Source organism: Stylophora pistillata, chromosome 3 (assembly GCF_964205215.1).
Source record: "Stylophora pistillata chromosome 3, jaStyPist1.2, whole genome shotgun sequence".
In the NCBI taxonomy this organism is placed as follows: domain Eukaryota; kingdom Metazoa; phylum Cnidaria; class Anthozoa; order Scleractinia; family Pocilloporidae; genus Stylophora; species Stylophora pistillata.
Window position 1 is genome coordinate 5041902 of NC_142521.1, and position 26868 is coordinate 5068769.

A 26868-nucleotide genomic window follows, 5' to 3' on the forward strand; every position below is an offset into this window, starting at 1 on the left:
ATTCCTTCAGTCACAAAGCTTATTCTCTTCGGTAAAGTTGTAATTGAATGCGCCTTAACCAAGTGCTTTTTCAGAGCGAAGCTTGTGTTAAAAGGTTTTTCGCATTTATGGCACGAAACCTGGTAGCTTTTCGAAGTCATATTGTAACGAAGCTATAGATGCAAGCTCCATCAACACCTTTTTAAGTTGCTTTCTGATTGGCTATGAAAACTTGCTTTCCAAAGTTAAACCACGTGTATTAACTAGCTAAATATGTTATAGATTGATCAAGCATATCATTATGCGAATAACTCCTTCAAACAGCTTTTAAGCATTTCAAAACGGGGCTTAATTTAGTTGAATTGTGGATGCGGCTTATCAGCAAAAGTCAAAGGATATATAGAAACATATTGTGCAGCGCCCAGATGTTTTGTAAGAGAGCGGTATCAAAAAGGGCACCATTTGTAAGTACTTGCTTCCTTTTCAATTTCACACTATGCACTAGTTACCCGGCTTTCTTAGGAGATCCATGAACTTAAAGTTTCTTTCTTGTGAGAGTTCTTTCAATGATCTTATTGAGAAGGCTGTACTTTAAGGTGACACACCCAAAAGTGCGGTATAACCCAGCGTTTTTGAATTTTTATTCTCTCGGTGATCTTATTCAGTAGACTGTACTTTAAGGTGGCACACCCACAAGTGCGGTATAACCCAGCATTTTTGTATTTTTACACTCTTTCGATAATCTTAGTCAGTAGGCTGTACTTTAAGGTGGCACACCCAGAAGTGCAGTATAACCCAGCATTTTTGTATTTTTACACTCTTTCGATGATCTTAATCAGTAGGCTGTACTTTTAAGGTGGCACACCCAAAAGTGCGGTATAACCCAGCGTTTTTGTATTTTTACACTCTTTCGATGATGTTTTTGTATTTTTACACTCTTTCGATGATGTTATTCGGTAGGCTGTACTTTAAGGTGGCATACCCAAAAGTGCAGTACAATCCAGCATTTTTGTTTAATGCCACTTGAGTTGAGATTCCATAAAGAAAGAAAGAAAAAAACAAATGAAATATTCTTTGTGTTTCTTTTTAATGAATTGTTGGGGTAGATTTACAAGAACGCATGGCATGTGAAAAAGTTTGGATATATCAACAAAGTTGAAATGGTAAATTGGCCACCGTAACGATTACAAAAGCTGACATTTCGAGCGTTAGCCCTTCGTCGGAGCGAATAGAGGAATTGTGGGTTGTGTGTGCTTTTAAAGGCAGAAAATGGAGCTACGTTATTGGTGGGAACATGGCAACGAGATGGGGAAAAAGAACTAGCGAAATACCTATGCTATAATTGTAGAGATTTGTTGCAAAAATTCTTCAACGGTAGGCCTATCACCGGGGTTTTCGTCAGTGGCTTTTTCACAAGCACCCGCACCTTTTCATAAAAACCTATTAAACACGACACAGCCTTCAGCATTCTTCCTAATGAGTAAATGTCACTAGCAATGCTGTAACGTTTTTCTTTTTGGACTTCTGGTGCTAAATAGGTCTTTCTTGAACAGTAGGACGAACTTCGTTTTGAGGATGGCAACCCCAACTTGGTGCTTTTACCGAAATCAATAATTGGACGAATTGGAAGAAATTCCACCGTGCCTGGAATAACTATGAAATTGCTGCACGTTTAAAAGATCCTGAAAACCCTACCGCAAACAAATATCTGAGGACTGCCACACTACTAACCTGTATTGGCTCAGATGCTCTAGATGTGTACGAAGGCTTAGAATTTGCAGATGAAGCTGATAAGGAGGACATTGATGTTGTTCTCCAAAAGCTACAGTATTATTGCATAGGAGAGACAAACGAAATATACGAGAGATATCGATTTAACAAAAGGGACCAGGAGCCTAACGAATCTCTGGATGCTTACGTCACGGCACTGCGCACGTTGGCTAAGACATGTAACTTCGGAGGTTTAGAAAACAGTCTAATAAGAGACAGAATGGTCATTGGAGTAAGAGATTATCAAGCACGCAAGAAGCTTCTACAAGTCTCCAAACTCACACTGAAAGAATGCATTGACATCTGTAGATCATATGAGACCGCAAGCCAACAACTGAAAGAGATTCATCAGGAGGAAGTCAGCGCTATTAGTCAGGCCAACGAGAAGACACCTCCGCCCCCCATAAGAGAGAGAGAAATCCGCTGCAAGTTCTGCGCCAAAACACATGTTTGGAACAAGCTTAAATGTCCTGCATGGGGTAAGACATGCTCTAAATGTGGAATTCAAAACCACTTTGCGGTGGCCTGCAAAACCAAACTGTCTCCATCCGCTTTGGCCACGTCCTCTAAACGCCCCACACCAAGACATGTCCGCAGGCCAGTGCATGCAGTGGAAGATTCTGACTTGGATGAATATGTTACTTGTGTCGACGTCAAGAAACAAGTCTGTGCTGTGGAAAAGCCTTATCATAAAGACAAACTGCTTGCGGTAATGCTGTTAAATGGTCACCAAGTCCCATTCCAACTGGACACTGGTGCCACAGTGAACATCTTACCCGAAGAATCCTTCAAAGAAGTATATGGTGAAGACAGCCTACCCCTGCTGGACAATACGGAAGTAACTCTTGTTATCTACAACAAAACGGAGGAAAAGCCAATTGGCATGAAACGTGTTCAAGCTGTGAACCCCAGAAATGGAAAAAAATATAGCGTGGATTCGTAGTCGTAAAGGGGAAAGGGAAGCCGCTGCTTGGTTTACGAGCCAGTGAACAAATGCAACTCATATCTGTGGTCCGACAAAACATTATGGCTCTTCAAGCGGAAGAACCATCGCAGAGCAAAACACCACTTACGACGGAATCTATTCTCGAAGAATATGCCGATGTATTCAGAGGAGAAGGAAAGTTAGAAGGTGACCTCCACCTGGAAATTGACCCGAACGTACCACCAGTCCAACTCCCAACAAGAAAGGTGCCGATCGCCATTAAAGAAAAGCTAAAAGAGGAGATGAATCGCTTGGAAGACCTTAATATCATCACGCCAGTAAATGTCCCTACCCCTTGGATATCAGCAACTGTCGTCACCATGAAGAAGAATGGCAATGTTCGACTGTGTGTTGATCCCAAACCACTTAACCGAGCCCTCAAACGGAATCACTACTCTCTGCCGACAATCGAGGATGTCCTTCCTGAGCTCTCAAACGCAAGATGCTTTACTGTGTTAGACGCTAAAAATGGGTTTTGGCACGTGTCCTTAGACGAGGAAAGTAGTTACGCAACCACATTTGGCACTCCATGGGGAAGATACAGATGGCTTCGAATGCCATTTGGGATCTCACCGGCCACTGAAGAATTCCAGCGAAGACTGGATCAGGCATTAGCAGGGCTAAATGGATGCAAGGCGATCGCTGATGACATCCTCGTATTTGGATGTGGAGCTAACGATGATGAAGCAGAAAAAGACCACGACGACAAGCTTACTGCTCTCCTCCAACGATGCCGAGAAAAAGGTGTGAAGCTAAACAGGGGAAAACTGCAGCTTAGGCTTAAGGAAGTGGCCTACATGGGCCACATGCTCTCTGCAGATGGGCTACAACCTGACCCTGAAAAAGTCAAGGCAATCAAAGAGATGCCAGCACCGACTGACAAACAGAGCATCCAACGTCTCTTAGGGATGACTAACTACCTGCAAAAGTTTGCTCCAAGACTTTCAGAGGTCACGACTCCTCTACGCGAGCCCACCAAAAACGAGAACGAGTTCCAATGGGATGAACAGGTTCATGGTGCAGCCCTGGATGAGACAAAGAAGATCCTTTCTACGACTCCAGTCCTAAAATACTTTGACCCAAGTGCCACACCCACACTACAATGTGATGCCTCTATGCATGGCCTAGGAGCATGTCTCATGCAAGACGGACATCCGGTCGCATATGCATCCAGGTCCCTGACCCCCACAGAGGTCCAGTATGCGCAAATCGAAAAAGAGTTACTGGCCATAGTATTCGGAATGGAGAAGTTTGAAGCCTACCTGTATGGGAGGAAAGTGCTGGTCGAATCTGATCACAAGCCCTTGGAGACAATCTTCAAGAAAAGCCTCCTGAACGCACCCAAAAGGCTACAACGAATGCTCCTTAGACTCCAACGCTACGAGTTTGAAGTATCCTACAAAAAGGGAACCTCCCTTCTTATGGCTGATTCCCTGAGTCGCGCGTATCTGACGCCTAAGGAAGCTACTGAGGATCAGGAAGATGTCATGACAGTCTCAGATACTAGATCTCGAACAGAGATAGAAGCAGAGCAAGTGAACATGCTACAGTATCTTCCGGTCAAAGACGAAACTCTTCGCCAAATCCAAAACCTTACTCAAGAAGACGCTATCCTCAAGACCCTTGCTTGCGTCATCAAACAAGGCTGACCAGAAAGTAAGCTCTATCTCGCACTGGAAGTTCAAGACTACTTTCCATTCAAAGAAGAACTTGCTCTCCAAAATGGAGTCATTTTCAAAGGAGACCGTGTTGTCATACCGTTTCAGATGAGAGCTGAACTCAAAAGAAAGCTACACTCCAGTCAACTGGGAATACAAGCATGCCTAAGACGGGCACGGGAAGCGTTCTACTGGCCTGGTATGAACAAAGAGATTGAAGAACATGTCTCCAACTGCCAAGTCTGCAATTCATACCACCAAGGGCAGCAGAGGGAGCCCATGATCTCACACCCAGTACCATCAAGACCGTGGCAGGTCCTTGCCGTTGATCTCTTTGAGCTCCAGGGCCAGGATTACCTTGTCACCACTGATTATTACTCAAATTTCTTTGAAGTGGACAAACTTGCGAGGAAGACATCAAAAGAAGTAATTGAAAAGCTCAAGCCTCATATGGCAAGACATGGAATTCCGGACAAGATAGTAAGCGACAATGGCCCCCAATTCAGCTCACAGGAATTTCAGACGTTCAAAGATTTATACGAGTTTGATCATGTAACAAGCTCCCCCACCTACCCGCAGTCAAATGGCAAGGCGGAAAACGAGGTGAAGACTGTGCAGCGAATCATGCTCAAAGCCTCAGAGGCTGGCAGTGATCCCTACTTGGGATTCCTTGACTTTCGCAACACCCCCACAGAAGGGCTAGGAGCGTCTCCAGCTCAGCGCCTCTTTGGCCGCCGTACCAAAACCCTCCTACCTACCTCTGGGCGACTACTAGCACAACCTGAATTTGACACCACTTCCCAGCTTCTTCAGGCCCAGAAGAACAAACAAGCCTTCTATTACAACAATGGCACCAAAGAACTCCAGCCACTTCAGCCAGGGAGCACCGTACGTATCCATCCACCCAAATATAAACAACAATGGACCCAAGCAACGGTTGCCAAACAAGTTGGTATACGCTAATACCAAGTTACCACTGACGACGGACGGGTGTATCGTAGGAACCGCCGACACCTGCGTCTCACAGCCGAACTCCCTAAACAATCACCTCTTGACATAGAGATACCTAACTCAGGTCATGGTCCCCTGCCCCGGACCAAAGTGGAACAGGTACCACCAGTCGTTTAATCAAACCCCCAAGAGATGGTCAAGCCACAAGCAACACCGAATCCTCCAGCTGATGATGTAACGAGTCCAGAAAGACGTAGCGCTCGGGGAAGAGTCCTACGTAGACCAGCATACCTCCGTGACTATACATGCTGACACTTACCTATGTTGTTTACATTCTCCGAACAATGACTCTAACAAAGGATTTAGTTTTCTTTCCTTGTTTATTCTTTCCTCTTTGAATAACGGGGGAAGATGTAACGATGTTAATTTATGTATGTCGATTTAATTTATACAGTTTACCTTACATCTGAGTTCCCGGATGTATTCGTTCGCCTCGCTTGATGTGCACTCGGCTTACAAGATTAAATGTTGTGTTTAGAGTCTCTGGTGTTTCACTCTCTGTCTTAGCGAACACGTTACAGTAACGAACAACTAAAGGTGTATGTAATTAAAATAAAAATCATACACCAACGTCTTGCTCAAATCGAGGGATACACATCCCAGCATATGCCGGTCTGTTGAAAGCGAGCGTTTCTTTGATCTTATGAGGAGCCACAAGATTCTCACCAAAGATTTTACTTCCAATGTTTGTCGGTTTTGAGCAATACTTTGCGAGCATATTTTTGTTTGTGATTAGTTTCACGTCCACGCGCTTTCGCAAATTTTCCATTGTTTTTCCAAAAGTACACCGTTATTCATAAGTTTGAAGAAATCTTTTTCAAAAGCATTCTTTGTTTCAATTCTCTTCTTTGTGTTAAAATCAATAAACCGCTTCGTGAAATAACATTCCAGCGTACAGTAAATACATTACAGTCTGAGGTGTAGCGAAGATTGTGTAGAATCCTATCTTTTATTCTTATGAATTATAAAGGAATACTTCTTTAGAACACTAATCGACTTCCATATAAGAGCAAACAACCGGAAATTCGCATACGTTTTTAATAGCACAAGTTCAGTAACATGATATTCATGACAACAAGACAATCGTTCGAACCTCGTTTTAAATTCCAAAAATTGTGTTTCTGTCGCGCGCTCGAATAGTTCCTTCTCTGAATAAACGACGTGGAGATAAAACCTACCTTCTTCGTCCATTCAGCCTTTTTTGTGCACAGAAACTTGCATTCTCGGTGGCGTGTTGATATTCAGCTGTTGAACACCTTTGAAGATGACTTTCGGTGAGAGTTTTTCGCCATTTGCTTTCATCACCAGAGCAACCGTGAAACTTTCTCGGTGGCGTGTTGATAATGAGAGCAACCGTGAAACTTTCTCAGTGGCGTGTTGATATTCAGCTGTCGATCACCTTTGAAGCCGACTGTCGGTGAGAGTTTTTCGCCGTTTGCTTTCATCGCCAGAGCAACCATGAAACTTTTTCAGATCCATCACACCTTTTTTTAGCTCTCAACCTTTTGGTGCGCCTTATAACCGAGTATTTTCACGTAATTTTCAGTTTGGGAACTTAGCTTGACTAAGTTGCCAAGTTTGGGGTGCGTCTTTTAACCGAGCGCGCCTTATAACCAAGAAACTATGGTATATTGGTTTGGTGTTTAACGCATGCGCGTGTATCAACCCGAGAATAGCAAATTCTAACTTGAAAAGGAACATTTACAGTCATTAATCACAGTTTTCGATTATGAATTTAAAAATGCGGTTTGAAATTCATCCTCGCCAACTCTTCATTTTCCAAAAAGTAATTTTTAAAGTCCCAACAAACTTAAGACCTTTCATTTCTAATAATTGACCTCTCAACATGGGATGAACAGTTGTAAAATATTACATGATTATATATTATCAAATATATAATCATGTAATATATATATATTGTCAAATTAACGTGTACCTTTCTTGTCCATGTAGACTTGACTCAGAGATGGAAAACCTTAGCAATGAGATCGGAGAGCTGAGTAAGAAACCTTTGCCCTGCAGCGAGGTCGAGCTCAGAAAAGTGGCCTCTCAGTATAAAACCCCGTTTTATCTCTACGACAGAGAGAAAATACTGACTGGAACCAAGGTCTTCAACGACAGCTTTGCTTGGGTGCGATTGATGACCGGATCGAGTTTTAAGAATCACTTTGCTGTAAAAGCAACGCCGACCCCAATAATTTTGAAGATGCTGCACGAGGAATGTAGGATGGGAATGGATTGCAGCTCACTGACAGAACTTATTCTCTGTGAAAAACTGGGAATTGAAGGCGAAGACATCATGTTTACATCCAATAACACCGCATTTGATGCCTACCGAAAGGCGGTTGACCTGGGAGCCATTGTCAACTTGGACGACTTTTCCCAAATCGACAACCTAAAGAAGGCGTTAGAAGGAAAGATGCCCAAAGTGGTTGCATTCAGGTACAATCCAGGTCCTCATCACAAGATTTTATTCAACACGCGTGTCGGCGATCCTGCTGAGGCGAAGTTTGGCCTGACGAAAGCCCAGTTGTTCTCCGCCTTCAAGAAATGCAAGGCATACGGTGTGGAACGCTTCGGTCTACACACCATGATCGTGTCACATTCTCTGAATGCCATGGATCTGGCCGAGATTGCTCGGATGATGTTTTCACTGGCAGTGGAAATCAAGAAGGAGACAGGAATCGCAGTTGAGTTTGTCAACTTGGGTGGTGGCATCGGTGTGAATAATCATCCCGAAGAGAAACCTGTCGACCTGAAAGATCTCGGGCTCCGTGTGAAACATTTGTACGAACAAATTGTGTTGCCGCAAAGTGATCTTCACCCGCTACAGATCAAGTACGAATGTGGAGGATTGTTAACTGGTGACTGTGGCTGGTTAGTTTCACGTGTAATAAACATGAAGGACACGTACAAACGTTTCCTAGGCGTGGATGCTTCCATTGTAGACATCCTGTTGCCACCTCTGCTTGGCGCGTACAACTATCATTCACAGCGTAGGAGCGTACGGCCGTGCACTGAGTTTCAATTTTAACGGGATATTAAGACACGCAGAAATTTTGCGTGTGGCTGATGATTGCTATGAGGTGATTCGTAAAGCTGAGACATACGATGATTATTTCACGACGCTGACATTTCCTGAGGACTGATGAAGTAGCGGCGTTCATCATTGACACTTAATAGATCAGATTTACATAGATTTTTTTGGAGATTCTTAAGTTTCATTATTGTAGTTCTGTGGAAAGTGTGGTTATTACTCTAGCCAGAGAGTGGGATCTAATAAAGTATGTTTCTAAGGGCCACACAGGTTGCCTCTGAATGACTGTCCAAAAACATTTCTATAGAAGCTGAAAAAGGAAATAGAAGATTTATCACTTTTCTCCCGCTCAGTGGATTTGGAATCAAGTTCCTTCAAAAGCGCTTATTAATTCTTTTTGCAAGCGCAGTTGGGTGTGTCAATATTTTACGAGTAGTTAACCGACAGTGATACATGTAGCAATAGAAAGGCTCGCTGTGGTTTCTATACATTTGACTCGTGATCATGTCTTCGTTTCAAATGTGAAGTATTTGCACAGTCGGTGTTGAGGTGTGGCACAAAATTACTTCGCTATAGATTGTTTGCAGATACGGAGCAACCTTCAATGATAAAAATGTATGATGTAGCCTTATTGTATTGTATTGTAATCTTTATTTAGACACGATCAATTCATCAGCCTATAAAAATACATATCACATACGCTAAGATATTTAAAATTAAAACTACATACTATAACACTAAAGCTGTTTTCCGTGAATGCCGTGCGTTAGACTTAAAAAATGTCATTGATCTTACGTTTAAATAACCCCAGAGACTCTGTGTTCCTTATATCGCGTGGTAAACTGTTCCATAATGTGGCGCCATTGTAGCTAAAGCTTTTTCTGTAATAATTAGTGCGCGGTAGTGGAACATTAAGCTTATTTTCAGAGTCCCTGAGGTCATAAGCAGAGTCACGCCACGTAAACTTTGAATATAGATACCTTGGAGCTAGCCCGTGCAGACATCTAAACATCATGGTGGCTTTATGGATTTCCTGCTGGCGTGCAAGATTTTTCCACCCTAAAACCTCGAGTAGCTCAGTTGCATCAGCATCATAGTTAGAGAATGTCAACACACGGGCTGCTCTATTCTGCAATTTCTGCAGTTTGTCTCGTAGCGTTTTCCCACAGCTACCCCAAACAATGTCACAGTAATCAAAGTGAGGTTTTACTAAAGCTTGGTAGATGAGATGTAAGGTTGATGCTGGGATCAGGTGCCTAATTCGCTTTAGGGCCCCGATACCAGAGGCGATCTTTTTCGTTAGTTTTTCGATGTGACTATGCCAATCGAGTTTATCGTCTATTATTACACCAAGCGATTTAGCAGCTGAAACCTGGCTCACTTGAGTATTGTTCATTCTAATTGTTGGTGAAGCTGTGAGAGTATTCAGTCTCTGCCTCGACCCTATTAGCATGAATTATAAGATGGCCGTGCATCAGCAGTACAGAATTTTGTTAAACTTTGCAAAAGGCTTTATGTCAAAAACTCGATATGGAATCTCGATTGCGATCCAACAAAGAAAAAGGGGTTCACCGGACTGTTTGTTGAGTTTTCAGAGGAAGGAGCGGTGCTATGGTAACCGTAAATAAAATGTAAATTCAGAACTTTTTTTAGAAGTGATCGGGTATTTTTCTGTTAACTTTTCTGAGGAAAGAAACCGAAAAATTTAGGGACCGACAAAGAATTAGTGTCAAAGTTTAGCAGAATCATTTCGAGCTAACTTCAGACAATTTTTAAGGTTGAACGTTTGTTTGATGTCGTTACTTTACATCCGGCAAAGAAAGCCTGACTGTAAGACAGACATAACAGGGACATACCTGAAACCTCACTCCACAAATTTCTCTCTCGATCGATCTCCTCTCGCTGTGGAGATTACTCTGTAAAAGATACTAGTCACTGGAAATTCAGATAACTCCGAGTTGTTGACGACCTGCTCATGCGTTCTCTACTCCTGGATTATATAGCGGTTGGCCAGGCGTGAACAAACGAAAGCTATCTTCCCATCGACCAATCTGCTGCGATATATTTTTTGGATATTCAACGAGGTGTTGACCCAAGTGATGAGATTTTTTGCTGTTATATCATGAAGGAAGACTTTTTTTTTAGTTTTAGGTTCAGTACTATAATGCACTTGAATCTAGCTCCCTACAGCGGCCGCTTTTCCCTTTCCTGGTGAAAGGTCCATAAATTCACTTTTGGTGTAATCTATCTGCTGAGGCCATCCCACAATAAAAATAAAATTTATTAATTAATCACGGCCAAACTGCCAAAACAACCTCAGTACAATGAAAAGTTTGTCTCATACTGATGAACGAGTTAGTAAAATTTATACATAGATACCTTGATCCTCACAATCCTTGACAAATAGTGCGTGCGATGACAGTGTAATAAATAAGTAAATAAATAAAACCCGTGTACGAGATACTAACTCGACAAATAAACAGAAAAGGAAGAAACAGTTTGTGAGGTATTAGTGTAACAGTCTCACAGGTATGGATAGAAACAGTCCACGAGACATTAACATAATAAACAGAGAGAAAAAGAGAAAACCGTGTACGACATGCTAACGTAACAAACAAAGAGAAAAGGAAGCGAAACAGTGCGAAAGAGAAAAGGAAGGGAAACAGTGAATTTGTTGTACAGGAAAGAAGCACTTTCACTACCGAGGGTATGGCTGGTCTGCAACGGACAAGATTCCGTGGTGCAGAGAAACAAAGAAGTGGGTTTTCGTAATTGATGACTTGTTTACTAAGGTATTCGGTGATGACTTCCTTAAGTATGACCATGACAACTCGAAGGGCACTGTAGTGTCAGGAGGGTCCATGTCCAAGATTCATCGCTATTAAAACGGCTTTTGGGAGGAAGTTGACAAAGAGCACGGTAGTCCTGTATTCGATTCTACTTGTGCAAAACAACTAGAATCCCAATTTTCTGAAGCTGAGTTAGCAGATGTGTCCAATGCTAACAGTGCCACTCAGGTACCACACACAGAAGATGTTCCTATGGATTGGTCAGATTCTGGCAGTATGCAGTCACCGCAAACCAAAGTAAATTATGATGTACAATTACCCAACTCGGATGCTGACCAAGACCACCCCGAACGCAGCAAAAAACAGCCTTCGTGTTCCACAGCGACTGGTCCAGTTACTGTGTCACCAGATGATACAATACAGCTCCAGTGTTCAACAGAGACTGATCTTCTGGGTGACGTTTCTGCTCTTTCCGTTGCTGAAACATCAGATTCAGGAGGAACTACATCATCTGCTGCTTTCAGCGCAACTCCTTTGTCCGCAATTTTCTCACTACCAATGACCAGATGGGAATTTGGTAGCTTGGAGGACAGGCTTCCTAAGGTGTCCTCATTCCGTGGTGAAATAGAGGTTCTGTTCGGTCACTTTGTGGTCACCGATCCATTCACCCTTCTGCAACGTCCAAGTGAAAGTTTGCTGAACGATGCCATGTCACTTATGGAGAAAGAGAGAGGAAAGCAGAAGAGGTCCCCAACAGGAGTAAAAATGTTTGGTTTTGGAAACTTTGACCTCAACGGTGTTGGAGTTCTGAGAAAGTTTTGTTCAGTTGCAACAACGAAGCGTAAACTTAACTCAGAACAGCGGTGGATGTCCAAAACTGAGGGCTGCACAGACCGAGAAAAGGAAGCAATTATGAAGGCATTGTGGCATACTGAATCACATCAGGCAATATTAAAATTTCAGAGGAAGTCAGTGGACTCGCTGAACTTTGCTGAACTTGTAGAAGAGAGATATCTTGATAACTTTGTTATTGACATATGCATTGGAAAGTGTCTAGAAGAAGCAAGGAGTAATGGAAATAACACAACTGTGTACCTACCTTCAGAATTTTTCACTTGGATGACGTCAGACGTAAAAAGCTTCAAATCAAGAAAGTTAATGCGGCTAGTACAACAAACCAACCCAACAGAAATGTCCCAAATATTGGCTCCAGTCCATTTTCCGACACGCAATCACTGGGGTATGATTTACGTCGATTTATTGAGCAAGAGCATTTTTTTCGATGATGGGATGAAATTCCAAATACCCTCAAATACACTTTCTCTGGTGAAGGCAGGCCTCCATCTTTTGCAGGAACTTTGCCCCTCGAATGAAGCACTCAAAACGAATTTCTGGACTTCAACACAGAACGTCACTCGATTTGGAATGCCATCACAAGTGTCCTTGAATTCGTCAGTTGGAATTGGCAGTTGCGGAGTAGGGGTGATTCTGGCAGCAATGGATTTTATATCTTTAGGGCCAAGCGCTGTTCATAACTTGTCATGGAAATTCTCTGACATGCAGCAGCATAGATTACAACTAATGATTCAAATATTGTCTTGGAGTAAGGCACTATGACTCACGTCAGCTCGTAAACAACTGGGATGCTTGTGTAACTAGAATACCCGTATTTAAAAGTGAATGTTTAGAGGAGTACTTTGACAAGAAGTTTTTAAGTTGAACGAGAGCTCTGAAATCTAGAAAGAATATGACAAAAGCAAAATTATAGAACGCGTAACGTGAATGTAATATTTTCAAGAGTAAACAGATGTAGTTATACTAATTCTGCAAATTTGCTTAAAGATGAAAACCACTTCAAGATATGTCTTAAAATTCTGCCCACTTTTAATTATAATAAAATAAATGTAAACGTGACCCGTTAGCGTCGAGCGACACGTGCCACGTTCTTGAAATTGTTACGTCTCACTCACGCGCTCTCAGCACGACCCTCGTAAATACACTATGGAATAAACAAGCTATTGATCGAAAACTTGATTAACTCTCGACAAAATAAAATATTCTAACAGCTTAAAGTAATGTTACACCATATAATTTTTGACGAACATTTTAACTCATTATTTTTGTTGTAGCGTTTTGAGAAAACTTGAAGACATAAGACACTTGCAAGCAATGTCCTTGTTAAGAATTGTCCGCGCTAAGTGACACGGCTGAGTCGTTCCTTGTAAAATCAACTTTACGCCGAAGTTGTGGTTCAGCATGTGAAGATAACGACGAAATTTTCAGAGGGGATTCTCTGTTTAGTGGTTCACGAGTGAAATACTTTTCCAACGTAATACCGCAATGACATTTTGCCGTAGCCACTTGTCTCGTACATTTCCGGCCACCAGATCACTTCAAACTCTCTTGACGGACTACTAACGTTTAACTGGCTTCTACACGATACACGCCTTCTGGTCGTTCTGGCACGTTTAACAGCTGCATGAATGGCGTCCTCGGCCGTTTTGATGTCTTCTAACTCATTTTCATAATCTTCGCTTATGGTTCTGTTACCGCACCAGACCTGTGCTATCTGTATTTCCGGTAACGCAGATCGAATAACTTTCATTTCAAAAATCTTGAAAGAAATCCGTCTCGTACTTGTATGGAATATTGGAGCTCTCCAGTGACTGGTGTCTTTGACAGAGTATACTGTTGGCTTTCCCAGATCGGCCAGAAACTGTCTGAAGAACTCAGCTGGAACGAAATTCATTTCCTGTTTATGCCATTTTGCTGCGTAGTTACTAAAAGTTGGAATCACCTGAAACCACCTGAAACCATCTGCAACCCCCATGGAAACCATCTGAAATTACGTGAAACCACCACAGAAGCCATCTAAACCCACGTGAACTAAACATTATCGCAAATCGGTATCTTAATTTTCAGCATGACGCAAAGCTTAGGCATTGCTAATTTACTCTACTTGACGTCTATTTTTATCTGTTATCTCACTGTCACTGACAATGAAATTAGTCTCAGTTTCATGACGCATTCCAAGATCTCGTTTGATAACAAAGGGAAGAGAGATAAATCTTGTAATTACACACTGGGTACACGTTTTTCGAGCTGTGCGGTCTGCGGTCTGCGTTTTTGAGGTCAGTGTTAACGAGACACCTGAGTTGCTTTGTACGATTGTACCAAAAATGATTTCATATAGTAGTAGTACTTTTACATATAGTAGAAGTACTTTAACGTGAAAACAGATATTCCAAGATCTCGTCTGATAACATCAATGACAAAAGAAAGATAGATAAATCTGGTAATTACACACTGTATACACAAAGGAAAACTGATTGCGTATACGTCGACTGACTCAAAAGGCACACACATAACCTATGCAAGACTGGTACGGCTCGACAGTGGAGGGTCGTAACTGCGATATCGTCAATAAGAATTCAACTCCAATGTTTACATAGCAGTTTCGCTTACGCATTCCGTGATCTCGTTTGATAACAAAGGGAAGAGAGATAAATCTGCTAATTACACACTGTGTAGACCTTTTTCGAGGCGTGGCTATTCGAGGTTTGAGGTCTGCGTTCATGTCTGCGTGCTTTCATGTAATTTTCAGGTAATTTCAGTCAGGTGGTTTCATTGGTGGTTTCTGGTGGTTTCAGGTGGTTTCAGGTGATTCCAACTTTTAGTAACTACGCATTTTGCTGTATGTTAAAGAACAAAGTAACGTCAATGGCAACCTCAAGCTCCTCAAAATACAGCAAGACTACGTGCGACGCTCACACATAGATGTGAAACAGATCATATATAGACTTTTGATATTCAAAATTACCTCGAGCTCTTGGGTGGTGAGCATTTTTTATTCCTTTCAGCACACTTTCTCTCCATGTCTTATAAGCGCGATACGTTCCGGTCCTCTTGCTTATTCTTTGTGGTTTTGGAAGTGGCGCTTCGATTCCTTCAGTCACAAAGCTTATTCTCTTCGGTAAAGTTGTAATTGAATGCGCCTTAACCAAGTGCTTTTTCAGAGCGAAGCTTGTGTTAAAAGGTTTTTCGCATTTATGGCACGAAACCTGGTAGCTTTTCGAAGTCATATTGTAACGAAGCTATAGATGCAAGCTCCATCAACACCTTTTTAAGTTGCTTTCTGATTGGCTATGAAAACTTGCTTTCCAAAGTTAAACCACGTGTATTAACTAGCTAAATATGTTATAGATTGATCAAGCATATCATTATGCGAATAACTCCTTCAAACAGCTTTTAAGCATTTCAAAACGGGGCTTAATTTAGTTGAATTGTGGATGCGGCTTATCAGCAAAAGTCAAAGGATATATAGAAACATATTGTGCAGCGCCCAGATGTTTTGTAAGAGAGCGGTATCAAAAAGGGCACCATTTGTAAGTACTTGCTTCCTTTTCAATTTCACACTATGCACTAGTTACCCGGCTTTCTTAGGAGATCCATGAACTTAAAGTTTCTTTCTTGTCAATGATCTTATTGAGAAGGCTGTACTTTAAGGTGACACACCCAAAAGTGCGGTATAACCCAGCGTTTTTGAATTTTTATTCTCTCGATGATCTTATTCAGTAGACTGTACTTTAAGGTGGCACACCCAAAAGTGCGGTATAACCCAGCATTTTTGTATTTTTACACTCTTTCGATAATCTTAGTCAGTAGGCTGTACTTTAAGGTGGCACACCCAGAAGTGCAGTATAACCCAGCATTTTTGTATTTTTACACTCTTTCGATGATCTTAATCAGTAGGCTGTACTTTTAAGGTGGCACACCCAAAAGTGCGGTATAACCCAGCGTTTTTGTATTTTTACACTCTTTCGATGATGTTTTTGTATTTTTACACTCTTTCGATGATGTTATTCGGTAGGCTGTACTTTAAGGTGGCATACCCAAAAGTGCAGTACAATCCAGCATTTTTGTTTAATGCCACTTGAGTTGAGATTCCAAAAAGAAAGAAAGAAAAAAACAAATGAAATATTCTTTGTGTTTCTTTTTAATGAATTGTTGGGGTAGATTTACAAGAACGAATGGCATGTGAAAATGTTTGGATATATCAACAAAGTTGAAATGGTAAATTGGCCACCGTAACGATTACAAAAGCTGACATTTCGAGCGTTAGCCCTTCGTCGGAGCGAATAGAGGAATTGTGGGTTGTGTGTGCTTTTAAAGGCAGAAAATGGAGCTACGTTATTGGTGGGAACATGGCAACGAGATGGGGAAAAAGAACTAGCGAAATACCTATGCTATAATTGTAGAGATTTGTTGCAAAAATTCTTCAACGGTAGGCCTATCACCGGGGTTTTCGTCAGTGGCTTTTTCACAAGCACCCGCACCTTTTCATAAAAACCTATTAAACACGACACAGCCTTCAGCATTCTTCCTAATGAGTAAATGTCACTAGCAATGCTGTAACGTTTTTCTTTTTGGACTTCTGGTGCTAAATAGGTCTTTCTTGAACAGTAGGACGAACTTCGTTTTTGAGGATGGCAACCCCAACTTGGTGCTTTTACCGAAATCAATAAGAATCGGGTCATATTTCGCAGAGTCGGACTTTCTTTCCAATACCACATTGTTAGCCTTAACGTCATTGCGCAGGTAGCCTTTTAAATGAACATAGCTCAAGCATGAAGCTATCTCTTTAAACAGTGAAATACAATCTGTTGGTTTAAGTAGGTTTTTGCTTGCTGCCTGATGAGGAGTAGTGCTTTCTTGGTTGACGCCATGGAACTGTAGAACAAGGCATAAGGGCACGCTCTTTGTAACTACTCCAAACAACATTGGGAGATTAGCATGATCCCCCAACGCAGTTATAACCCCTGCTTCATGAAGAAGATTTTTCTTTGCCCTGAACTGTTCTTCGGCGTTGTCATTGTGTGTCATTTGCTTCACAATAACGGCGATCCCGCGGTAACTTGCTTTGAAGCATTGGCCAAAACTTCCACTGCCAATAGAATGTTGGGTTAGATATTCCAAATGTTCCGGAATCAATTCTTTTAAGTTGCAGTTGAATTCTTTATCAGACATACTCTTTAAATGGATATTTTTCTGACTTATAATGCGTTGAAACGTTGTCTGTGCTAATAACGGCCTTGAATGTTGAGTCGGCTTGCGTTTTGCGTCGTCCTCAAGCGCCATCCGAAGCATTGTTGCTGATCTTGAAAAATTTACATCCAAGAGGTTTGTTAATCGTGGCCGCCTCGCATTACTCAACATTTCCTTTTTCGAATTAGCCTCAAGCATGATAAGTCCGCTTTCGTTGCCTACCTGTTCTGTAACCAGATTTGGAGAAAGGGACGTCTTATCTATCAAGTTCGTCTCGGCCACATTTGGTCCATCAGTGATGTCCGGCAGAACTTCAGTATTAGCGAGCAGATCCAGGTTACGCGCCTTCTTCTGCTGTCGCTTTCGCTTTCTCCACTCTCTATTTTGTTTTCGTCTCTCCTTGGGAGTATTTTTTCGCGATTTTACTTCCCGTTTATTTCTTATTTCCAGCTTATTGGATGCTCCAAGGTCCGCCCACATTTTATGAATGAATTCCCAAGAAAGAAGAGTGAAATAGTTGAACACGTGCTCTTCCATCCGATCTCACAATTTACGAAAACTTCGCTGTTCTCCAGAAACACGAGAGCCGTCTTATTGAAACTTGATGACAAGTATAACCGGCAAAGAAAACACTGCAAAAGCGATTATCTGTCACATCGATGTCAGGATTATGACACCTTACAGGAAGGCTGCCTGGAGTGCGCACGTCGTCTGTGTGAGTCAGAAGTATCCAGTTACTATGCAAATGAGCTTTGTGCGAGATTGAAGCTCGCATTAGCTCATTTGCATAAAAGGATTAAGTGGTTCAAAGCTCGTCATGCGTGGTGTCCATTTACGCAACACGTCTCGCATTTTTTAAGCTACTCTAACTTTAGATACGGATATCTGGACAACCAATCAGAATATCGGAAAAGCCTGACACACAGTTGTTGATTGATGCCTCGTGAATAAGACTGTGCAGCCATTTTGCTCGTACAGCGAGATCCGATACCCGATAAATTCAATAAAAGGACCCTCGGTCGTTTCACGCCTTACCGGCTCCTGATAGTCTCTTAATAAAAAAAATTCGCCTAAATTATATATTTTTATCGTAAACTGCATGTATTAAGCTTTCTTTTGATGTATAGTTTGTTGGGGTTTTCTTGAAACTAGCGCGCGTACGAATATTTTCCCGAAGGACACCCGCGAAGGTGGGAAGTAACCTTAAGCGCAAATGAAATGGGTGTGGACAAAACCTGGCCTAGGCCATGGCCTATCCTATGGCCTACTCTATGGCCTAGCGGTGGTCAGATTTTTAAAAGGATAGCATTGCTGGAAGCCTTTCAACGTTTTCCTGAGTACTGTCTTACCAACGACTTTCTTCTGCTGTTTTGGCGGCCACATTCCGATCAAAATTTCTTAACCTTCTGAAAGAATAAGGAAATCGAGGAACAGAAGCCAGTTAAATGCAACTTTTGGGCAAACATCATCATATCACCTCTCCTTTCAAATTAGTGCAATACTGACCCTTTCTTTGGAAAAGCAAGTAAAGTTTGCGCAATGTTTACGACGGCGATGTGTGCGTGTCCCGGGGTGCTCGTTGCAAATTCAGTACTCTACAGCACTTGAGGGCACTTAAAAAGTTGGCCTGGCACGTAATGTTTGCATTTTCTTACCTGGATATGTATGCTCTCCGATATAACGCCATTCATTACATTTTTACACCAGCACTCCACTGTATGTTACCAACAGACAGCCTGCATCATAAAGCCGCCATTTTGCATTTCTTCTGCGACCACGCAATATTGGCCCCTCCTCTCCCCTCCCCCTTAACCTACCGTTATGGCTGAGTGCTGTGATATTTGCAGTGTTTCGTTCCTTCGGACGTTGAAAATCGTGTTAGCGACCTCTCAGTATACCCTTTTCAGAGACAGACAATTGTACACCAGCGTATTCGTTCGACTCTTACTGATTTTATTTTTATGTTCTTAAAAATCTGACCACCGGTAGGCCATGGGGTAGGCCACAGGGTAGGCCATGGTCTAGGCCAGGTTCTGTCCACACCCAAATAAAATTATATTTTTTCTCTTTTGTTTGACCAATGACGCATAAGAATGTCGATTAAAATGCAAAAATCATTATTGAATCTGATTTACCCGCAAATGATGTTTTTCGGTCTCTTATAATGATGGTATTTTCACGCAACTGTTCGCCTTTTAGCGTAAATGAATGCGTATTTTCTCGTAACGAACAACTAAAGGTGTATGTAATTAAAATAAAAATCATACACCAACGTCTTGCTCAAATCGAGGGATACACATCCCAGCATATGCCGGTCTGTTGAAAGCGAGCGTTTCTTTGATCTTATGAGGAGCCACAAGATTCTCACCAAAGATTTTACTTCCAATGTTTGTCGGTTTTGAGCAATACTTTGCGAGCATATTTTTGTTTGTGATAAGTTTCACGTCAACGCGCTGTCGCAAATTTTCCATTGTTTTTCCAAAAGTACACCGTTATTCATAAGTTTGAAGAAATCTTTTTCAAAAGCATTCTTTGTTTCAGTTCTCTTCTCTGTGTTAAAATCAATATACTGTTTTAGCCAAGGATTCTATGTAGTTTCATTAACTTTAATCCTAATTCTAAATAAAGCTGCAAGTTTCTGTAATGCAACACATACTTTTCTTTGTCAGACAGTGTGGGAATAAGCTTTTGAACTTGACCAATGCTTATTCCATATTTCTTTCTAGTATTATCACAATAATCTAAGAGCATCTCTTTTTTAACTTTGATTTGTTCAGCAGCAACAGGACAATCATTGTGAAGTTTATGTAATTCTTTTGGATATTCCAAGTCAACTTGAATCATTCCTTTTTTGGTTTCATCTGTGCATTTTGTTAAACCAAGCTTAGCAATCTATTTTTGATTGAGCCATTTGAAATTACTAGTTGGAAGATATTGTGGCATTGCCAAACCATCAAAATTACTAGTATCAAGGTACATAATATACTTTGAAGGTTTGCTTTTGTCATAATCCTTCATGCATTTATTCTTTTGCATATATATTGGCAGTATATGAAATACCACCTCTCATTCCTTTTTCAATAAACAAAAATTTGTCAACATCTGACATGAGGTCAAGTTTGATACCAGTCATTTTTAACATTGCATCCCAACCTAGACTTGTAAAATAATGGCATGCATCTAGCTTATAATACTGTAAACATCATTTGTCTTTCTGAAATTTTCAAACACATTGGCTAATAACAACACATCAGGCAAATCATGATATCCACCCATATTTTTCAATTTGAATGTCTTCCGAACATTTTGTGCATGTTCAATATTCTTCATCAGTTATGTGCTTGCCAGTTACAATGCTATAAAAATCATCTTTGGATGGGTATTGTGTTTCTTCAAATTTTTCAAAGCTGTCCATATAATCATAGGATAAACTCCCTTTTGTTTCATCAACTTGAAATTTTCATTTTTCTTAAACTTTTGTTTTGTGTTTTTGAAAGAATCTTTGGGTAAATTACCAACAAGCTTTGCTAACCTACTACTCATAAACTGAAAACTATCAGTAAACACCCAATTCGTATTCAACATGAAATCCAAATATTTCTCCATGTTATTTGGAATGACAGTTTCATTCTCTGCCAGCTTACCAAGATGAAATTGTAACAATGTTAATTTATGTATGTTAAGTTAATTTATACAGTTTAGCCTACTTCATTGTGGTTTTGAAAGAACCGTTTCTTTGCAATACGGTCTCCGTCAAATGACCACGAAACGAATCCCACACGAGCAGAGCTTTTTGGTCTGTGTAGTGACCACTTCCGGTTGTCGTTTTGTTACCTGTCAATCATGTAATTTTCCGAGTGAGGAGGAGAGAGAGAGAGAGAAGAGCTCGGCACGGTTGTAAAAAAACTTGGAGTTCAACAAATAAACCGCTTCGTGAAACAACATTCCAGCGTACAGTAAATACATTACAGTCTGAGGTGTAGCGAAGATTGTGTAGAATCCTATCCTTTATTCTTATGAATTATAAAGGAATACTTCTTTAGAACACTAATCGACTTCCATATAAAAGCAAACAACCGGAAATTCGCATACGTTTTTAATAGCACAAGTTCAGTAACATGATATCCATGACAACAAGACAATCGTTCGAGCCTCGTTTCAAATTCCAAAAATTGTGTTTCTGTCGCGCGCTCGAATAGTTCCTTCTCTGAATAAACGACGTGGAGATAAAACCTACCTTCTTCGTCCATTCAGCCTTTTTTGTGCACTGAAACTTGCATTCTCGGTGGCGTGTTGATATTCAGCTGTTGAACACCTTTGAAGATGACTTTCGGTGAGAGTTTTTCGCCATTTGCTTTCATCACCAGAGCAACCGTGAAACTTTCTCGGTGGCGTGTTGATATTGAGAGCAACCGTGAAACTTTCTCAGTGACGTGTTGATATTCAGCTGTCGATCACCTTTGAAGCCGACTTTCGGTGAGAGTTTTTCGCCGTTTGCTTTCATCACCAGAGCAACCATGAAACTTTTTCAGATCCATCACACCTTTTGTTAGCTCTCAACCTTTTGGTGCGCCTTATAACCGAGTATTTTCACGTAATTTTCAGTTTGGGAACTTGGCTTGACTAAGTTGCCAAGTTTGGGGTGCGTCTTTTAAAGAAACTATGGTATATTGGTTTGGTGTTTAACGCATGCGCGTGTATCAACCCGAGAATAGCAAATTCTAACTTGAAAAGGAACATTTACAGTCATTAATCATAGTTTTCGAGTATGAATTTAAAAATGCGGTTTGAAATTCATCCTCGCCAACCCTTCATTTTCCAAAAAGTAATTTTAAAGTCCCAACAAACTTAAGACCTTTCATTTCTAATAATTGACCTCTCAACCTAGGATGAACAGTTGTAAAATATTACATGATTATATATATGTCAAATTAACGTGTACCTTTCTTGTCCATGTAGACTTGACTCAGAGATGGAAAACCTTAGCAATGAGATCGGAGAGCTGAGTAAGAAACCTTTGCCCTGCAGCGAGGTCGAGCTCAGAAAAGTGGCCTCTCAGTATAAAACCCCGTTTTATCTCTACGACAAAGAGAAAATACTGACTGGAACCAAGGTCTTCAACGACAGCTTTGCTTGGGTTCGATTGATGACCGGATCGAGTTTTAAGAATCACTTTGCTGTAAAAGCGACGCCGACCCCAATAATTTTGAAGATGCTGCACGAGGAATGTAGGATGGGAATGGATTGCAGCTCACTGACAGAACTTATTCTCTGTGAAAAACTGGGAATTGAAGGCGAAGACATCATGTTTACATCCAATAACACCGCATTTGATGCCTACCGAAAGGCGGTTGACCTGGGAGCCATTGTCAACTTGGACGACTTTTCCCAAATCGACAACCTAAAGAAGGCGTTAGAAGGAAAGATGCCCAAAGTGGTTGCATTCAGGTACAATCCAGGTCCTCATCACAAGATTTCATTTAACACGCGTGTCGGCGATCCTGCTGAGGCGAAGTTCGGCCTGACGAAAGCCCAGTTGTTCTCCGCCTTCAAGAAATGCAAGGCATACGGTGTGGAACGCTTCGGTCTACACACCATGATCGTGTCACATTCTCTGAATGCCATGGATCTGGCCGAGATTGCTCGGATGATGTTTTCACTGGCAGTGGAAATCAAGAAGGAGACAGGAATCGCAGTTGAGTTTGTCAACTTGGGTGGTGGCATCGGTGTGAATAATCATCCCGAAGAGAAACCTGTCGACCTGAAAGATCTCGGGCTCCGTGTGAAACATTTGTACGAACAAATTGTGTTGCCGCAAAGTGATCTTCACCCGCTACAGATCAAGTACGAATGTGGAGGATTGCTAACTGGTGACTGTGGCTGGTTAGTTTCACGTGTAATAAACATGAAGGACACGTACAAACGTTTCCTAGGCGTGGATGCTTCCATTGTAGACATCCTGTTGCCACCCCTGCTTGGCGCGTACAACTACATCACCATTGTAAAGGATCAAGTCCTTCCGAGTCATTTGAGAAAAGATCTTCCTGACTACAAGACGGTTGTGAACGATCCTTTGTACGCATGCCCGAATTACCAAGGTAACAAGAGAGGAAAAATGTTCGACGTGGTGGGTTCCTTGTGCGCGAACTATGACAAGATTGCTATCGACCGAGATCTGAATGAAAATCCAGAGATTGGTGACCTGTGCATCATTCACAGCGTAGGAGCGTACGGCCGTGCACTGAGTTTCAATTTTAACGGGATATTAAGACACGCAGAAATTTTGCGTGTGGCTGATGATTGCTATGAGGTGATTCGTAAAGCTGAGACATACGATGATTATTTCACGACGCTGACATTTCCTGAGGACTGATGAAGTAGCGGCGTTCATCATTGACACTTAATAGATCAGATTTACATAGATTTTTTTGGAGATTCTTAAGTTTCATTATTGTAGTTCTGTGGAAAGTGTGGTTATTACTCTAGCCAGAGAGTGGGATCTAATAAAGTATGTTTCTAAGGGCCACACAGGTTGCCTCTGAATGACTGTCCGAAAACATTTCTATAGAAGCTGAAAAAGGAAATAGAAGATTTATCACTTTTCTCCCGCTCAGTGGATTTGGAATCAAGTTCCTTCAAAAGCGCTTATTAATTCTTTTTGCAAGCGCAGTTGGGTGTGTCAATATTTTACGAGTAGTTAACCGACAGTGATACATGTAGCAATAGAAAGGCTCGCTGTGGTTTCTATACATTTGACTCGTGATCATGTCTTCGTTTCAAATGTGAAGTATATGCAGAGTCGGTGTTGAGGTGTGGCACAAAATTACTTCGCTATAGATTCTTTGCAGATACGGAGCAACCTTCAATGATAAAAATGTATGATGTAGCCTTATTGTATTGTATTGTATTGTATTGTAATCTTTATTTAGACACGATCAATTCATCAGCCTATAAAAATACATATCACATACGCTAAGATATTTAAAATTAAAACTACATACTATAACACTAAAGCTGTTTTCCGTGAATGCCGTGCGTTAGACTTAAAAAATGTCATTGATCTTACGTTTAAATAACCCCAGAGACTCTGTGTTCCTTATATCGCGTGGTAAACTGTTCCATAATGTGGCGCCATTGTAGCTAAAGCTTTTTCTGTAATAATTAGTGCGCGGTAGTGGAACATTAAGCTTATTTTCAGAGTCCCTGAGGTCATAAGCAGAGTCACGCCACGTAAACTTTGAATATAGATACCTTGGAGCTAGCCCGTGCAGACATCTAAACATCATGGTGGCTTTATGGATTTCCTGCTGGCGTGCAAGATTTTTCCACCCTAAAAACTCGAGTAGCTCAGTTGCATCAGCATCATAGTTAGAGAATGTCAACACACGGGCTGCTCTATTCTGCAATTTCTGCAGTTTGTCTCGTAGCGTTTTCCCACAGCTACCCCAAACAATATCACAGTAATCAAAGTGAGGTTTTACTAAAGCTTGGTAGATGAGATGTAAGGTTGATGCTGGGATCAGGTGCCTAATTCGCTTTAGGGCCCCGATACCAGAGGCGATCTTTTTCGTTAGTTTTTCGATGTGACTATGCCAATCGAGTTTATCGTCTATTATTACACCAAGCGATTTTGTAGCTGAAACCTGGCTCACTTGAGTATTGTTCATTCTAATTGTTGGTGAAGCTGTGAGAGTATTCAGTCTCTGCCTCGACCCTATTAGCATGAATTATAAGATGGCCGTGCATCAGCAGTACAGAATTTTGTTAAACTTTGCAAAAGGCTTTATGTCAAAAACTCGATATGGAATCTCGATTGCGATCCAACAAAGAAAAAGGGGTTCACCGGACTGTTTGTTGAGTTTTCAGAGGAAGGAGCGGTGCTATGGTAACCGTAAATAAAATGTAAATTCAGAACTTTTTTTTAGAAGTGATCGGGTATTTTTCTGTTAACTTTTCTGAGGAAAGAAACCGAAAAATTTAGGCACCGACAAAGAATTAGTGTCAAAGTTTAGCAGAATCATTTCGAGCTAACTTCAGACAATTTTTAAGGTTGAACGTTTGTTTGATGTCGTTACTTTACATCCGGCAAAGAAAGTCAGACTGTAAGACAGACATAACAGGGACATACCTGAAACCTCACTCCACAAATTTCTCTCTCGATCGATCTCCTCTCGCAGTGGAGATTACTCTGTAAAAGATACTAGTCACTGGAAATTCAGATAACTCCGAGTTGTTGACGACCTGCTCATGCGTTCTCTACTCCTGGATTATATAGCGGTTGGCCAGGCGTGAACAAACGAAAGCTATCTTCCCATCGACCAATCTGCTGCGATATATTTTTTGGATATTCAACGAGGTGTTGACCCAAGTGATGAGATTTTTTGCTATTATATCATGAAGGAAGACTTTTTTTTTTAGTTTTAGGTTCGGTACTATAATGCACTTGAATCTAGCTCCCTACAGCGGCCACTTTTCCCTTTCCTGGTGAAAGGTCCATAAATTCACTTTTGGTGTAATCTATCTGCTGAGGCCATCCCACAATAAAAATAAAATTTATGAATTAATCACGGCCAAACTGCCAAAACAACCTCAGTACAATGAAAAGTTTGTCTCATTCTGATGAACGAGTTAGTAAAATTTATACATAGATACCTTGATCCTCACAATCCTTGACAAATAGTGCGTGCGATGACAGTGTAATAAATAAGTAAATAAATAAAACCCGTGTACGAGATACTAACTCGACAAATAAACAGAAAAGGAAGAAACAGTTTGTGAGGTATTAGTGTAACAGTCTCACAGGTATGGATAGAAACAGTCCACGAGACATTAACATAATAAACACAGAGAAAAAGAGAAAACCGTGTACGACATGCTAACGTAACAAACAAAGAGAAAAGGAAGGGAAACAGTGCGAAAGAGAAAAGGAAGGGAAACAGTGAATTTGTTGTACAGGAAAGAAGCACTTGCACTACCGAGGGTGTGGCTGGTCTGCAAAGGACAAGATTCCGTGGTGCAGAGAAACAAAGAAGTGGGTTTTCGTAATTGATGACTTGTTTACTAAGGTATTCGGTGATGACTTCCTTAAGTATGACCATGACAACTCGAAGGGCACTGTAGTGTCAGGAGGGTCCATGTCCAAGATTCATCGCTATCAAAACGGCTTTTGGGAGGAAGTTGACAAAGAGCACGGTAGTCCTGTATTCGATTCTACTTGTGCAAAACAACTAGAATCCCAATTTTCTGAAGCTGAGTTAGCAGATGTGTCCAATGCTAACAGTGCCACTCAGGTACCACACACAGAAGATGTTCCTATGGATTGGTCAGATTCTGGCAGTATGCAGTCACCGCAAACCAAAGTAAATTATGATGTAGAATTACCCAACTCGGATGCTGACCAAGACCACCCCGAACACAGCAAAAAACAGCCTTCGTGTTCCACAGCGACTGGTCCAGTTACTGTGTCACCAGATGATACAATACAGCTCCAGTGTTCAACAGAGACTGATCTTCTGGGTGACGTTTCTGCTCTTTCCGTTGCTGAAACATCAGATTCAGGAGGAACTACATCATCTGCTGCTTTCAGCGCAACTC

The 26868-nt window shown here is 41.3% G+C and overlaps 5 protein-coding genes across 10 annotated transcripts in view; 4 read left to right on the top strand and 1 right to left on the bottom strand.

The window, feature by feature from the left end:
• LOC148734204 (uncharacterized) overlaps positions 1-10099 on the top strand; it is a 29747-nt gene extending 19648 nt beyond the window's left edge. For all 4 annotated transcript variants that reach the window (XM_088752673.1, XM_088752674.1, XM_088752672.1 and 1 more), the window contains one exon: positions 7357-10099. In XM_088752673.1, the coding sequence (XP_088608799.1) occupies positions 7370-8437 (1068 nt within the window). In that variant the 5' untranslated portion in view covers positions 7357-7369 and the 3' untranslated portion in view covers positions 8438-10099. The remainder of the gene's footprint in view (positions 1-7356) is intronic.
• LOC148734207 (uncharacterized) lies at positions 926-2692 on the top strand. Its single transcript, XM_088751903.1, has 2 exons — positions 926-935; positions 1554-2692. The coding sequence occupies exons 1-2, from the start codon at positions 926-928 to the stop codon at positions 2690-2692; spliced, it is 1149 nt and encodes a 382-aa protein (XP_088608029.1).
• Positions 10100-11449: 1350 nt separating the features above from the next.
• LOC148734208 (uncharacterized) lies at positions 11450-12739 on the top strand. The gene is made up of 2 exons (XM_088752675.1): positions 11450-12469; positions 12583-12739. Exons 1-2 carry the CDS (start codon positions 11482-11484, stop codon positions 12600-12602), a joined length of 1008 nt encoding a protein of 335 aa, XP_088608801.1. The 5' UTR covers positions 11450-11481; the 3' UTR covers positions 12603-12739.
• Positions 12740-14135: 1396 nt separating this feature from the next.
• On the top strand, positions 14136-25197 carry LOC148734209 (uncharacterized). 3 transcript variants are annotated; one of them, XM_088752670.1, is made up of 3 exons: positions 14898-15065; positions 17725-17989; positions 22234-25197. In XM_088752670.1, exon 3 carries the CDS (start codon positions 22247-22249, stop codon positions 23645-23647), a length of 1401 nt encoding a protein of 466 aa, XP_088608796.1. In that variant the 5' UTR covers positions 14898-15065; positions 17725-17989; positions 22234-22246; the 3' UTR covers positions 23648-25197. The 3 variants fall into 3 exon arrangements, with proteins under 3 accessions (XP_088608794.1, XP_088608796.1, XP_088608795.1); XM_088752668.1 differs by lacking the exons at positions 14898-15065; positions 17725-17989 and adding an exon at positions 14136-14360; XM_088752669.1 differs by lacking the exon at positions 17725-17989.
• LOC148734210 (cyclin-dependent kinase 2-like) lies at positions 16293-17754 on the bottom strand. Its single transcript, XM_088752737.1, has one exon. The coding sequence runs from the start codon at positions 17752-17754 to the stop codon at positions 16630-16632; it is 1125 nt and encodes a 374-aa protein (XP_088608863.1). The 3' UTR covers positions 16293-16629.
• Positions 25198-26868: the final 1671 nt, after the last annotated feature.